This window comes from Microtus pennsylvanicus, chromosome 15, assembly GCF_037038515.1.
Source record: "Microtus pennsylvanicus isolate mMicPen1 chromosome 15, mMicPen1.hap1, whole genome shotgun sequence".
Lineage (NCBI taxonomy): Eukaryota > Metazoa > Chordata > Mammalia > Rodentia > Cricetidae > Microtus > Microtus pennsylvanicus.
The window spans coordinates 603369-617653 of record NC_134593.1 but is presented as its reverse complement, the minus strand read 5'-3'; the positions used below and the strand labels follow the sequence as shown (position 1 = coordinate 617653).

The 14285-nt window shown below is 55.6% G+C and overlaps 2 protein-coding genes across 13 annotated transcripts; one reads left to right on the top strand and one right to left on the bottom strand.

Annotated features, from left to right (window-relative positions):
* Nucleotides 1-384: 384 nt before the first annotated feature.
* Znf219 (zinc finger protein 219) lies at nucleotides 385-13917 on the bottom strand. Of its 11 annotated transcripts, none has more exons than XM_075950305.1 (6): nucleotides 13724-13917; nucleotides 8696-9015; nucleotides 3825-3913; nucleotides 2119-3541; nucleotides 1716-1847; nucleotides 385-1459 (listed from the first exon to the last, which is right to left on the bottom strand). In XM_075950305.1, the coding sequence occupies exons 3-6, from the start codon at nucleotides 3828-3830 to the stop codon at nucleotides 846-848; spliced, it is 2175 nt and encodes a 724-aa protein (XP_075806420.1). In that variant the 5' UTR covers nucleotides 3831-3913; nucleotides 8696-9015; nucleotides 13724-13917; the 3' UTR covers nucleotides 385-845. The 11 variants fall into 11 exon arrangements, with proteins under 11 accessions (XP_075806420.1, XP_075806422.1, XP_075806421.1 ...); XM_075950307.1 differs by lacking the exon at nucleotides 13724-13917 and adding an exon at nucleotides 13405-13468; XM_075950306.1 differs by lacking the exon at nucleotides 13724-13917 and adding an exon at nucleotides 12962-13313.
* Nucleotides 10147-13004, top strand: Tmem253 (transmembrane protein 253). Of its 2 annotated transcripts, XM_075950315.1 has the most exons (8): nucleotides 10147-10245; nucleotides 10531-10651; nucleotides 10761-10896; nucleotides 11240-11350; nucleotides 11434-11490; nucleotides 11784-11900; nucleotides 11989-12135; nucleotides 12443-13004. In XM_075950315.1, exons 3-8 carry the CDS (start codon nucleotides 10789-10791, stop codon nucleotides 12521-12523), a joined length of 621 nt encoding a protein of 206 aa, XP_075806430.1. In that variant the 5' UTR covers nucleotides 10147-10245; nucleotides 10531-10651; nucleotides 10761-10788; the 3' UTR covers nucleotides 12524-13004. The 2 variants fall into 2 exon arrangements, with proteins under 2 accessions (XP_075806430.1, XP_075806431.1); XM_075950316.1 differs by lacking the exon at nucleotides 10147-10245 and having other exon boundaries at nucleotides 10516-10651.
* Nucleotides 13918-14285: the final 368 nt, after the last annotated feature.

Here is a 14285-nt window from a genome sequence, read left to right as displayed (position 1 = left end):
CCTCTGGATTACGGTGTTTGAACCAACTCGAGTTCTTCCCTATGAAGCTCCAACTAGGACTCAGAAAATAAAACCAAGGCCATAAAGTAGCGGTTCTGCCCTTTACTGGCCCAAAGCTGATAGTGTGGGAGGACGTGCCTCCCCCTCAGAGGTTCTAAGAAATTCAACGGGCTCTTTGAAGTCCCTCCTCCATTTTGCACCTACTTCTTGAGGCTGAGATGATCAGATGGGTCCAGCATAATCCAGTAATTATCTAGTGATGTCCTCAAGCTACGGTGGAGGAGGATCCCCATCCAGAGCTCCTGAATCTCAAGTCTGCATCCCGTTGGAGCTCATTGATAATGAAGCGCTTTAGGGAGAGCGAAACACAGGCAGACACACAGGGCCTTGTGCCTCAAGACACCTGTTTATTGGGGACATGACTCTTCAACAGGGATGACAGGAATCGTACCAAAAATAGCAACGTCTACAGGGCCCCTGACAGGGCTAGAAGGGTACAGTGCCCCCCACCCCCACCCCTTATACAAAAATAAACTCTCGAGCCTATGGACCAGCAGAGGCTGGCAGGGCGGCTCCTCAGCAGGAGCGCATCCTCTACCAGCCCTAGGACCCCGTTCTCTGACCCTCACCTCTGCCACTTCTAAGGCACTGTGACTCCCCTGGGCTGGGTGGATACTGCCTGCCCACCCTCCTTCACCCACTGCCCTCTTCACCTCTTGGTCCACCTTGGGCTGGGGTACGGGTCCCACACTGCTCCCTGCTGGCTGCTCTACCCAACTACCTCTAGCGCTTCCCCGCTCCTGCGGGGTAAGCTTACTAAGCTAATCACTCCTAAGAGGGCACTCCTACCGTTCTTGCCCCCCAAGACCTGCCTCTCCAGATCTAGACAGCCCTGGGCTGCCCTCCTCTTCTAGTGGAGGGCTGGGAGGTGTCTCTCCTGATGGTGCTCGGACATAGGGCGGAGATGTGTCAGCTCGGGGCTGCCGGCGGCCCCGGGCTCGACGGCTGTGGTGTACTTGCAGATGCAAGGTCATGAGCTCAGGAGCTCCAGTGGCAAAGGGGCAGAAGAGGCAGCGGTGAAGGGCACCCCCTGACCCGGCCTCACCTCCTGGGCCTGCCCGCAGGGACAGGTCCAGGGGCTCGGCCTCACCACCTCTCCCGTTACGCAGGGTCCTCCCAGGGCTGGCAGGCTTTCTTCGGGACCCTGGTCCGGTGCTGCTCGAAAGAGGCCTGGTACTCGCAGCGCCCTCCACCCAGGTGGCAGAGGCCTGAGTTGGTTTGGCTCCCGACTGCGGCTGCAGTGAGGCTGAGCCCCTCGGGGAAGGGGGCGGGGGTTCTGGAGGAGGTCCAGGACCTGCACTGCTCCTCTGCTCTCGGTGGTGACGCTGAAGGTGATACTTGAGCGAGCCCGACTGGGTACCTGCATAGTCGCAATGTGGACACTTGTAGGGACGCTCACCTGGGAAGAGTGGGTCAGAGTAGGTCATGGGGTCACCATCACTGCGCGTGCACGCATACTCATACACACACGCACACGACATTTTGCTCAATTTACAAACTTCACCCCAAGGCTTAGAAGCCGATTCCCCACTAAGTGATTTAGATGAATCTGAAAGCTGGCCCATCTGAAGACTGTGCAGCATGACCTCCAGCCTTGCGGTGGCTCTTGCCTCTCTTGCTCCTAGACCCGCCCCCATGAAGAATGCTTCCCTCACCTGTGTGCACGCGAAGATGCACTTTCAGGTGATGTGCCGAGCGGAAAGACTTTCCACAGAAGGGGCAGTCCTTGCCAGTGGCCCCACGGCCCGCTTCGGATCGGGTCCCTCCAACCAGCAGCCCATTTTCTTCTGCAACACGTTAAGCGGAAGTTATAGGGTCTCACTATCTTGTCCCAGCCCGGCACCCATTGTACCCACCACCTCTCTGGACCCAAGAGGAAAGGGTTTAGGGGAACGTAGATTTGTTAAGAGTTAACACCTTTTTATACAGGGTTTGCCCAGTAGGGAAAAGCCCAGAAGACTGTGAAGACAGGTCTTTTGAAAAGGAAACTACAGGAGTGGTGGCCCAAGTGTTGATAACCAAAAGCAGGCGACCCAGAGGGAAATAGTGTGGACCTACCTTGGGTGGCCGTAGATCTTGCCTGGGCCCCCACGGCAGGTGCAGACTGTCCTGACCCTTCACCTGAGTGGGGGTGCAGGGAAGTCAGAGTGCCCAGCGACCTGCCCCGGGCCCAGCTCTCCTCTTCTGCCTCTACCACCTCTTCTTCCTCCTCCGGTTCGTCTGTACGGTGCCGCCGAGCACGATTGGGAAGAGCTGAAGGCAGCGGGCGGAATCCCCCATAGCTTCGGCCAGCTCCAGGGTCAGCACCCTCACCATTGGGTCGTACTTCCCCAGCTCGCACACTCAGGTAGCCTAAGAGGCTTGGGGGCTCTCGGCGCTCAGCTGGGGTGGGCGCTGGGGCCAGGAGAAGCGCAGGGCCTAGTGGCTCATAAGCCAACAGGCTCAGGTCAGGAGGCTGAGGGGCCCTGGCAGGAGTAGAGCCAGGCCCCGGGGCACGCAAAGGACCCAGCTTGCTGGTGTGCACCTTCATGTGGTTCTTAAGGAACCAGGGCTCCTTGAAGCAGCGGCCACACACAGGGCATGCATGATCAAAGGAGGCCTTGTGCTTGCGCATGTGACCCTTGAGAAACCAGGACTGTGTGAAGCTCTGGCCGCACACCTGGCAACGGAACTCAGGTGGCGCCGGGGGTTCCTCCGGAGGTGCAGGAGTCGGGGTAGGGTTTGCCTCCCGTTCAGGCTCTGGCCTAGGTTCAGGCTCTGGCTCAGGCTCAAGGGCAGATCTGGGTTCTGGCTGGGGTGGAGGCTGGGGCTCGGGTGTAGAAGTAGCCGCCAGGGGGCGCTCGGGAGCCCCATGGGCCGTCAGACTGTGATGCAGCAACTCCTCCTCCTGGCTGGAACCAAAACTGCACAAGCTGCACTTCCAGGGCCTATGCAGGATATGCAGGTGGCGTTCCCGCTCCGCGGAGGTGCGAAACTTGCCTTTGCAGAAAGGGCAACGGAAGGCAGACGAGGGAGGAACCTGAGGGCGCGCCAGGCCCTCTGCAGCAGGGGTGGCCTGCATGCCCCCTGAGGTTCCGGCTCTCCCCAGTTGGGCTTCACGGAGCAGGGCGCGTTCCTCCAACTCCAGCAACAGCCGTGCAGCAGGGCTTCGTGGGCGCTCGGGCTGGTGCGTTCGAAGATGTGAGCGAAGCAGAGCCCGCTGAGCTGCTCGGTGGCCACAGTGTGGGCACTGGAAGGCTTGGGCGCCCGGGTGTGCTCGCAGGTGCAAAGCCAGGATGGAATTGAACCGGAAGCGCTTTCCGCACACAGGACAGGGGAATCGCCGTTCACCTGCACGAGTCTCAGACCAGCCCACTGCTCCCATCCCAGGAGACCCGGCGCTCACACCTGGTCCGTTGGAGTAGTGCTGCAGATCCAGTTCGCCGTCGAAAACTGGCGGGGAAGGCTCTAGGTGGCCGACCAAGATGCGGGGACGTGAGCCCTGTGGGAAAAGATGCACGTAGAGGAGAGGGTGGGAAGGGCCGATCTATGGAAAATGCAAAGGCATCAAAGGCACGAAGAACGGAAAGTAAGAGTGTGTGGTAGGCTGGGGCCTGACCTGAGAACACTGGTGCCGCTCACCTCCAGAAGTTGTGGGATGGGTGGAAGTTAAGATACTGGGGCCAAGGTAATAGCATCTATTACTATAATAGGAAGTAAGAATGTAGGTAGGAGAGGGGGTACCGTCGAAGGAACTTGCGGGTCAAGGACAGTGCTCCACTCACCTCCATGGACCCCCTTCACATTCTTTGGTTCTGAGGATTGGAAGGAGGAGGAAGGAAAGCTGCTAATGGAGGCAACAGGTGCGGAGGTGCTAAAACAAGACAGATTGATTGGAGGAAAGATGAGCCCTGGCTCTCAGCAGTAAAGTCACCCCACTTTGCAGCCTGTATTCTTAAAACCCATCCCTTCTTCCTACGTGGATCTTGAGGTATCACATGCTTCCTATTTGCTGTCTTCAAAACTTGCACCCCTTGATCTGCCAATCTGTATGACAAACCCAGAGCTCCGCCCCCAAATGATGTTTTAAACACCTAGTCCAGAACCACCATCACCCCCAGCACACACACGATGTGGGAAGCCATCACAGTATACCCCTCTTCCACTCGCACGGGGCTGTGCCACTGGATAAACAAATGCGGAGGGCTAGCCATACTCCTATTATCCAAGTGGTACCAGCTCCTCTCAGACCCGGGGCCGGCCAGCCAAAATCCCTCCAGGTTCCTCCTCCTAGCTTCTGCCGGCACCCAGTCTTCTGGTCTTTCCTCCTCCCCCTCCCCCTTCCTGGATTCCTGATCCATTCATTTCCATTCATTACAGAGACTCATTCATGCATGGGAGAGAAACACCTCCCAGCAGCAGAGTCTGGAGACAGAGGGGGAGGGGCATGGAAGGAGAGCCAGCTACAGAGGGAATGAAGAGAGTTGGGGGAGGTGTGGAAGTTAAGGGGCACTACCAGCCTAGGCAAGGGGTTTAAACTGCAAATCCCATTTAGGTTTCACCCCGTTTCAAACCTTGGAGCCTGTGGTTTGATGGGGCATCTCAGCCCCTTTGTCCAGAGCTGTTCCGAGGCAGGCTTTCCTCCTCTCTGCAGGGGAAAGGCTTCCTCACACAAGAGGAGGATTACACTGGCTCTGAGCTCAAGAGGCTGGAGTGAGGGACGGGGGGCGGGGCCTTGCCATCTGCACAGATAGGGGGATCCACACATACTCTGAGCAGGAAGGGGTTAAAATTCTCCATCTAAAATTCCCTATCCCTGACAAGTGCTGCACAGGACAGGGAAGAGGAGAGTTGAGGGAGAGGATGGTGAGGGGGAGGTTCTCCTGCCATTTCACGGCTGACAGGATCAGGAATTAGACTTCAGTGGATGGCCAGAAGTCATAACTACCTTCCTCCTTCCATACAGAACTGTATCTTGTTCAGCCCAGATGAACTTGGGCCTAGCTTTAATTTAACCTCAGACATAATATTTGATAAAGAACTTCCTTGCCGTGAGAATTATGAAACTGAAATGGGTTACTAGGAAAGAAAAGAACTCAAGCCTTACTTTGCTTACAAATCTTTAATTGAAGCAAACTGGGCCAGGAGTTAGCCCTGCTTATCAGCAAAGACAACTCTGGGGCTTCGAAGCTGCATTAATTTTCAGCACTGAGCGGAGTGGCAAGACTCCACGGAGGGGCAGACACCTGTTACATGCAGAATCTGACCTTGGAGCATTAACAGACAAATTAACAAAATGTCCTGCCCAAGCATCTCTAGACGACCACTTAACATGTGTGTTTCTGCAGCTCCAAATTCAGGCATCCACTCTTGTCCTATGGAGCCTCCAAATAAACCCTTTCCTGGGACCAACCGCCTGACCGGCCTCACTCAAAGTTGCATGAAGGTGAGTTAGATACTAAGGGTACCAGGCCATTGTAAGTCTATGTCTTACAGCCATGAATAAGTCACCTCATCTCTCAGTTTACTGTCTATGAGTAAATTTACATTTGTAGTCCCTGCCAACTTGAAAGTTGTGTGGTTTTAAGTCACAACACTCTTCTGGCCCCCAAGAAATGTTAAAACAAATAGCCACTCCTTCAGTACCATGGAGAGTGCAGTGGGCTACCAGAGACACCACTTTGGCCACCTCAGAATCACAGACACAACTGGGCCATGTTAGAGAGGCAGTGTGCCCACCAAAGAGAGGACACAGAAACTAGTGGATGAGAAAAAAAATCCTATTTGGGAAGTATGGAGTATCAGAGAAACCATGGAATTACTGTGGCCTTTTGGATGCCACTGAAAATAGAATAGAAAATGCACATACCTAGAAAAATTTTAATTAGCTATACAGACTGTCATAACAGTTACAGTTTGTACATCCTGGAATGGGTTACTGAGGTATCGTATTTGAGTCCATCACATTCTGTTGCTTTCCTGGGGATTCCCGGAACATCTTGGTGTACAGCCAATCTGGTATATTCAGAGGAAGCAGATGGCTGGGAGGGTGTGTGTGTGTGTGTGTGTGTGTGTGTGTGTGTGTGTATTGCATGGTCATAGCTGACTAACCTATGGGCGCATATTCTGATCCTGAGAAGACACTAGGTCTTAGAATAATGCCTGTAAAACATTAAACAAAATGTCTCCTAGGAAAACGGCTTATATCTGAGGCAAAAGGAGCAAAAGCAGGGCACTCCTCCCCCGAGCAACACCAACCACACTGCAGGAGCAGTTCCCAAGATGGGAAGCAGTTCCCAGGATGGAGCAGTGGCACACAAGAAGGCCCAGATGGAAGTTGAATTTCTCCTCAGGGGAAGTTTCCCAGAAGGTGGCCTGAAATCAGTAAAATCCACCGAGACCTCTGAGGCCCAGTCAAGATGGCTTCCGTCATCTCCATCAAACCAGGTCTCAGGCACCGGATCTCATAAATTGCTCTCGATAGGGGAGGGCACCAACAGAGACAGAGTGTGACCTGGTTTGCAACCCAAGTCAGACATGTATTGTCTGTGGACAAGCCTCGCATTTTTCTACACTCAAGGCTTAAACACCACCCCTGAGCCCGGGCCAGGGAGTAGCAGTGACCTACTTTCCAGACCCAGGGGGAATCAGGGGTTATCTTGCTCCTGTGTGTATCTTTGCAGGATGCAGGACCAGCGGTACGCATGAGAAGTATTTCCAAAGCAACAGGCCAATTACTTTTACACGCTAGGAGAGCTGATGCGGAAAGGTAGGACCCCCAAATCCTACGGAGGATGGTGGTGAGAGACTTACAGAAGAATCAGCTAAATCAAGGACCAAGAAGATTCTCCCAGCCCAAATCTTGTGATTCAAAATGTTTTAAGGTCAAGTGTTCAGTAGCAAAGGATTAGGGTCTCTGGGGCCTAGCTGTAAGTAGGCCTCTGCCCCTGGTCATCCCCAACACATGAATTTTTTTCCTTGTCGGCAATTTCCCCTCTCCTAAATCAGCTAATGAATATGAGCCACTTCGACAGATGAGATTAAATCGAAAGGGGGCTATTAGACTGTGCGGAGTCAGGACCACCCGGAGAACACACAGACCAACAACTCACTTTACGTCCTCTCCGTGGCTCTCTGAACCCCACTGCTCTGAAAGCTGCTTCAAATACACACTACATTGAACCTCGACACCTTTTAGAGTTCTTGGAAAAGGGATAGGGGGGCATGAAATTTCAGTCATGGGCTCCCAAATAACTATCGAGAGGTGAGAGGGAGGCACAACCCCCGCACACAATCTTCTCCCAGACCCAAGTTCTAGCATGTCCTAACTTGACCCCGATTCTGAAAGTTCTGAGGAGCCCGGGCTGGGGCAGAGGGGGGTGGGAGACAGACGGCATATCTACAGCCTTAAATCCCTCTAACTAGAGCTGACCCTTAAAAAAGTCAGTGTTAGTGCCTGTAAGAGCCTGAGTTCTCAGGCTGGGAGGTGGGTGGGAGACCCTCTGGGAGAATATCCCTCTCGAAAACTGGTAGGCAGAGCAGGACCTGTGCTCTCGCACGAGGGGCTCCACCGGCACACCCCACACTCCACCCGCGGAAAATAATCCAGGAGGACGATGGGGGCAGGGTGGGGACATAGGGAGGCCAGAGCTCAGCTACCCCGGGCCAGGAGAACAAAAGCAGAGTTACAGCCGCCTCCGCGGCTGCCGCGGGCCGAGCTCTTTGTGACACTTTGTTTGGGACACAGAGAGAAGCACCCCCATCCTCTCCCCTCCCCCCCCCCCGTGCCCAGCCCGGTCCCGGGGAGTTAGGGCTCCGTCCCCCACCCCCATCCGCTGCACCTGGGCCGGGGGAGCACCCCGCTCACCGCTCCCCCACCGCGCACCCTCACCCCCCCCCCCCCCGCACCCCAGGCCGCCGAGCCGGGCCTCACGGCCCCTACAAAGCCGCGCGCCCCCGCCCCGCGCCGCGGCCTCCCCTCCGTGCCCGGCTCCCGGCTCCCCCACCTGGCCCCCTCCCCCGGACCCCCCCAACTCTCACGCCGGCCCCGCCGCCCCCACCCCGCCCCCCGGAGCTGCGGGCGAAGTTTGCCGGGGCCGCGCGGCGCCCCTCCCCCGCCCCCGCCCCCTGCACCTGCTCCGCGCGCGCCCCCTCCGGGAGGGGCGGGGAGGGCGGCGGCGGGGGGGCGCGGGGGGAGCGGCTACTCACGAGCCCCGGCGGGCGGCGGCGCGGGCGGCGGCGGCGGCGGCGGGCCGGCGGCGCGGGCGTCAGCGTTACGTGGGGCCGGGGGAGATGCGCCGGGCCCCGGCCCCCCCGCCCCCGGCCCGGCCCCCGCCCCTCCCCGGCCCTCCGCCCCCGGCCCGGCCCGCATTGTGTACGGCGGGAGGCGGCCCGGCCATTAGCATGCGGGGGGCGGCGCGGCGCGGCGGGCTGAGCGCTCGGGCTCTGGGGCCGGGGGACCCCCAGAGCGGCAGGAGGCGGCCGCCAGGGGGTGCGGGCCTGGGGGGCTGGTCGGGGGCGTCGCGCGAGGAGGAGGGGGCGGGGTGGGGCGTGCAGACCGTTCCTCGAGGGGACTGGAGGAGATTGTGAAAGGTCATCTTGTCCTTCCCCCAGCCTCCAAGCGGGACTGCCCCTCCCACCCTAGACCCGGACATACCAGGGAAGGAGTTGGCTCTGTCGCTGCTTCTGCCCCAACATGCACAGGCTCGGGAAGTTCTTCCTGGGGTTTTATCTCAAAGCCTCTCCCTTACAATTTGTCTCTCTTTTGGGAGAGGAGGAGGGGCGATTATAGAGATAGTTAATGTCTGCCGTACAAGAAACATTATTAAAGTTACTCTTCCGTCTTTGCCGTTCTGGATAAACACTTCTCGCTGCCGCTTCGCGAATTCTGTTTTCCGTTCTTTAAGACACTTTAATGGCTCTTCAATGCAACAATATTTACTGAGTGCTTACCAAGCACCGGCGCTGTGCTCAACCCTGGGGGAGATGCAGAGAAGAGGGGATGTGATACTTTCTCCCGACGCGATTATAGCCCAAACAGTGGCTGTACACTTCTAAGTGGCATACTCAGATTTAGTCAATATTTACACGATGCTTGTTCACGTATTTAGCAGCATGAGATCTTTCCAGTAATCCTCTAATAAAAAACTCCCATTTACAGGTAAGAAAAAGATGCTCGAGGTCTCTCCTTCCACTGGCCTGCAAATTCAGGGATCCTCACCGCAAGGCCTACATCTCAACCTTGCCATTAAATTAAGTCAGCTCTCTTGGTGATTGAAAAGAGAGGAACCAGGCACAAACAGATGTCTGGTTCCCTTTAAGCTGCGATTCCGGGTGCCCAGGAAGGCAGTGTGGATACAGCGCCCCAGTGAGTAGGGCAGGAGAAAGCCACTTTTCCCTTCCTCCTGGGCCTCAACTCCCAGGCATCTTCTGGCTCCGTTTCTTTTATTTTCGGTGATTATAAATAATAGCCACCTCTTTATGCGGTATGTGCTGGGCTAACTAATTCATATGCATTTTCTCTTAGTGCTCCAGGCAACCCCATGAGGTTGGTATTATTAATTTCTCTTTACAGATAAGGAAGTAGATTAGGCAACTTGACTGAGGTCAGCCAGAACGATCAGGGACACAGCACAGGTAGTCTCATCTCGAGATCACAGCTCTTTCCTATATTTGATCTGGTTCTCTTACTGTGGAAATACATGTTCTCACCTTGGCTTCTGAGTAAGCCATACAGAATATGGACGGCAAGCCCATCTGTATGACCTCAGCACCAATAATGGTGCCTCTACCCAGCCTGGGGCATCAGCTACCCTTCAGGGGCATACTGTTGTTAATTCTGCCTTGTCAGGGAATAAACTGGAGTTCAAATAGGTAAAATAATGTCACAATGATGTAGCCAAGGTCATCAACCTGGAAAAGTGTCAGAACCAAGATTCTAGCCCAGGCTACGGGAATCTTTCTCAAAAACATCGGTACAGTATCCTTTTCAAGACTGAACATTTAGGCACCACAGTGTTGTTCACTGAGTCAGAACAATCTTGCACTATGTACAGGGCTTGTCCTCCAATTAATCAATCAATGTCCAATTTTTAAAAAAGCTCTCAAGAAAGAAAGGAGCAAGGGCTGGAGACTGAGCTCGGTGGTAGAGTGCTTCCCTAGCATTGACAGAGCCCCGGGATCCCCAGAGCCGCCTTCGAAAAAGCGGTAAGGAGGAAGGAGACACCTTCCAGAAAAGCCAGGGGAACGCAAACTGGTCCAGGAGCAGCAATCCAGATAATCTCACTAGGGCAGAGCAGGTAATTTGAGGAGTGATGAGCCAAAGAACAAAGAGAAGATGGACATAAGGGGAGACTGAGGTCTAGGGATGAAGTAAGATGAAGAAGATGGGGTAAACTAGGACAACAGGAAGTGGGGAGAGGGAGGCAGGCCTTGGTGGCTTGAGGGGTGAACTGAGGGTGATGCCTGCGTGGCCACTCCTTGGATCCTTAGGCCGTCGTAGTGATCTTTGCCCCACCACACCTCAGCTCTGACAGACTACGTGCCAGGAAATTTTGTCTGCACTGAGCTACCAGCTGAGTTCCAACCCTCTGGAGTGGCTGCTTCAGACTAGGTAGGTGTAACGTGCTGGGCCTCAACTCTGAATTGGGAGTTGACAGAGGGGTAAACGAGAGTGAGGTTGTATTTCCTGAATGGCCCCATAATGAGTTTTTCCAATCCAGGAAGCACCGTCCTTAGCGGCAAGGAACCATGGACCACAGTGTGGATCTGGCGAGGCAGGAGAGGCCCAGTCTTCGTCTGGAAAAGCTACAGCACTGGGCAAGACACAGGCAAAGTGGATACCTACTGGTGGTGGCGGTGAGGCCAGGTTGCCCTGATTCAGGTTTTGGCCAGTTCAATTCAGTGAATACATACCCTGTGCCAGAAACTCTGCTAGGCTGGGGGTGCGGGGCCAGGAGGGGATGTAGAAATGAACAAGGTAAAACCCTTCCAAGTAGCTTGCCGTACCTACGCAGAGGTGAGTAAACTATAAAATGAGGCAGAAGGAAAAAATAGCATCTAATTTTTAAATTTCACTTCTTTAACAGCCCCTTTTTTTTTTAACCTTCCTTTTATCCCAATTACTGGTATCTAAAGGTGAAAACATTGTGGGGAAAGAGAATCAGCCCGTCCCCTCTAATTCCCCAACTCTGGCCTCCAGGTGAGCCAGTTCTGGCTGGCCATAGCCACGGTGCCCTTCACGATCTCAGTGGCCTGCTTGAGCTCTGCCTGTCACATGGCCACAGCACTACCGCTCTGGCCTGGAGCCTCGGTGAGACCCACAAGGAGTGAGAGGAAGATCCCAGGGGACCCCTGTCTGACAAGAGCTCACATGTCCCCCTTCTCACCACTCAGGGTCTCCTCACTGGGATCATCACCCTTGAGCTTCGCAGAGCACCCTGTTTCTGGAAGGTGAGAGAAGAGAATACAAGCTCGTCCCCCCACTTCCCAGTGTAGCACACACTATCCCTTAGCTACAGCCCAGCGCTTTCACCCCTCTAAGTTTACTCAATGGTCTTGAACATATTCTGGAGTCCAGTGAGACCTTGAACTTTGAATCCTCCTGCCTCAGACGTCTAGATTACAGGCCTATGCCACCACCACCAGTCCTGCCTCTGAGTTTTGTTTTCAGCTAGGGTATAGGTGGAGTTTAAGCTCGGAATGAATCCCCTAGGCTGGGCAGGGCTGAGTTGGCTCACTGGTAGGTGCGGGCCATGATGATATCCAACACCTTCAACCTGATCTTGGGCTTCATCGTGGTGGTGATAGAAGTGACGAAGACAGCCTTGGGGACTGCCCCTACTGGCCCCACCCAGGAACAGGTGAATAAAGAGAAAGGTACAAGGGAGGAGAAATGGTGGAAGAAAACAGGCTGTACCCCCCAAAGCATCCTCACCCTGCTACCTGCAGCTGACAGGGTTGCTGGTGCTAGAACTCAGCGTGGAGGCCTTCACCCTAGGAGGAGTGCTGGTCTCAACATATGCCCTGTTCTTGCTGAGCCAGAGGAAGCAAGGATGCTTCACGAGGTCAAGTCTGCACTACCAGGAGCTACCGGAGGTAGGGGGTGAGGGGAGAAAACATGAAGCCGCCAGCTTCCAGCTAATTTTTCTTCTGGCTGTCCTTGTAGTGGGGCAGTAGGGAAATGAAGGGCTGACGCTGACCGGCTTTCTGGCATTGGACGTTAATGCCCCTAATAACGGTTGTGAAGGAACTGGGTATTTAATGATTGGGACTACACGAGTGTGCAAACGTTAGTAGGAGCCCTTAATGTATTATTGGAAAGACTCGAGAAGCTGGGAGGGTTCTGCTTCCACCTGGAGTTTTGCCTTTCTCGACCCTAAAATTTGCTCACATCTGTTTTCAGGGTCTCTCTGAGATAGAGGAGGTTTCCGGTTTGGAGGATGGTCCCGTGGTGGCTAGCACCCAAAACAGAACAGATGAATGAGTGGCCACTGCCCTCCTCCACCAAAGGGGGCATTCTCCTGGCACTTTCGCGTCGTGCCCCTCCCTCGAACTAGAACTGAACTCCCCCAAGATGTGCGTGAAGCCCACAGGAGTGCCCTCAGTTTTTCCTCAAACCAGGCCCAGCTCTCTTCTCTTTCCCACTCGAGGAAGACCTTGTCACCTCGTTTCTAGTCAAGCTGCTTCCTCCCTTGCATTCTTGGCCTCCTTCCTCCCTGCCTCTCCATCCAGATTCACATCTGCCTCATCTCACTGTTTCCGTCTGTTCACCTTTCACAATCCCATCCACTCCGAGCCCAGCTGCTGCACCCGCCAACCCAGAATCCGCGTCGGTTATGCTCCGGGTCTCCCTTGGATCCGGGTCCTGCCTGAGTCACTGGAGACTACAATTCCCAGGATGCCCCGCTACCCCGTGACCTACTGGAAAATAAAGAGCCTTCCCTCGGCGGCGGGGGCGCTGTGCATCTGCTGAGTGACGCGAGGCGCCTGGAGCAGGGCCTAGCCGAGTTTCCTCGGACGCGACCACTGGCCCCGAGTGCAGGGAGGAGCCGGGCGGGCCGCCGCGCACAGCGGGGCCGCCACCGCGGCCGGGCAGCCGCAGCCGGCTGGGGGTCTCCAGCCCTCCTGCCCGCAGCTGCCCACACTGGCTGAGGCTGGGGGCCGGCGCCGGGCCGAGCCGCGCTTCCCCAGGTGCTGCCGCCGCGCCCCTCGCGCCGGTGCCCAGGTTCAAAGTCCTGAGACTTGGAGCGCGCGCGAGAAGGGGGTTGGAGATGATGAGTCAGAGGCGCCGGCCCTCCTCGCCCCCTCCCCCCGAGACCGGGCGCTGGAGGGGACGGGCTGGCTGGGCAGGCGGGGGGTACCGACCTAGGGCTTTCCCGCCTCTGAGCGAGCACGCTGGTCGACCGAGCCCGCGTGGCCACCACCCTTTGCAAGGCGGGAGCGGGACTGCGCAGGCTCGGGCTCTCTGCCGGCCCCGGCGGGCCTTTGATCCCTGCTGCCGTGCGGTCGCAGAAGCTCTGGTTGCACTGAGCCCGCACCACTTGTGACCTCTGCAAGTGTACAAAGATGACAGGCTCGGGTGGTTTGGGGAGAAAGCCCAGGAAAATGGTGGATCCCGATAACACCAGGGGGCAGCTTAGTCGCTGCTAAAAAGTAGAAATTAGCTAGGCCTAAGAGAACTCACCCCAAATTCACATAGTGCCCGGGATGGGTGTTCGTCTCACATCATTTTTGCTCCCACTTGAGAAGGCTTCTTTCCCTAGAGAATGCTGCTTCTCCGGGCTCAGGCAAGCCCAGGTACAGTGAGGCTAGAGCGCAGCCTGGCTGACTTGCCTTGACATTGCAGTGGCGCCAGCGGCAGATCCTTTCTGTTTGTGACACCTTGGGAGTGGTAATAGTCGCCCTATGACAAAGTTACGTGTGAGTATTAGTGGGTGGAGACAGCTCTGGGATCAGGCTCTGGAATGGAGAGAACCCAATCTGGGCCTCCCCCATTTTTTCTCTCCCCCAATCAAACTGCAGGAATGAAGGGCTCCTGTGTGAAGGGCTCTGAAAAGAAGATCTTTCTTCAAAGTCAGGACCTAGTAACCAAAGAAACTATGGGGGGAAACCAGCAATTTGTTGGCTTCCAGCTGTTTCTGTTGTGATCGGAAACCTGGAAATTGCATTCTGGATCTTAAGAGATGTTCAGTGACCGTGCACATGGGTTTTTTACAATGCTGAATGCTCAGAGCCAAGACCTCAGT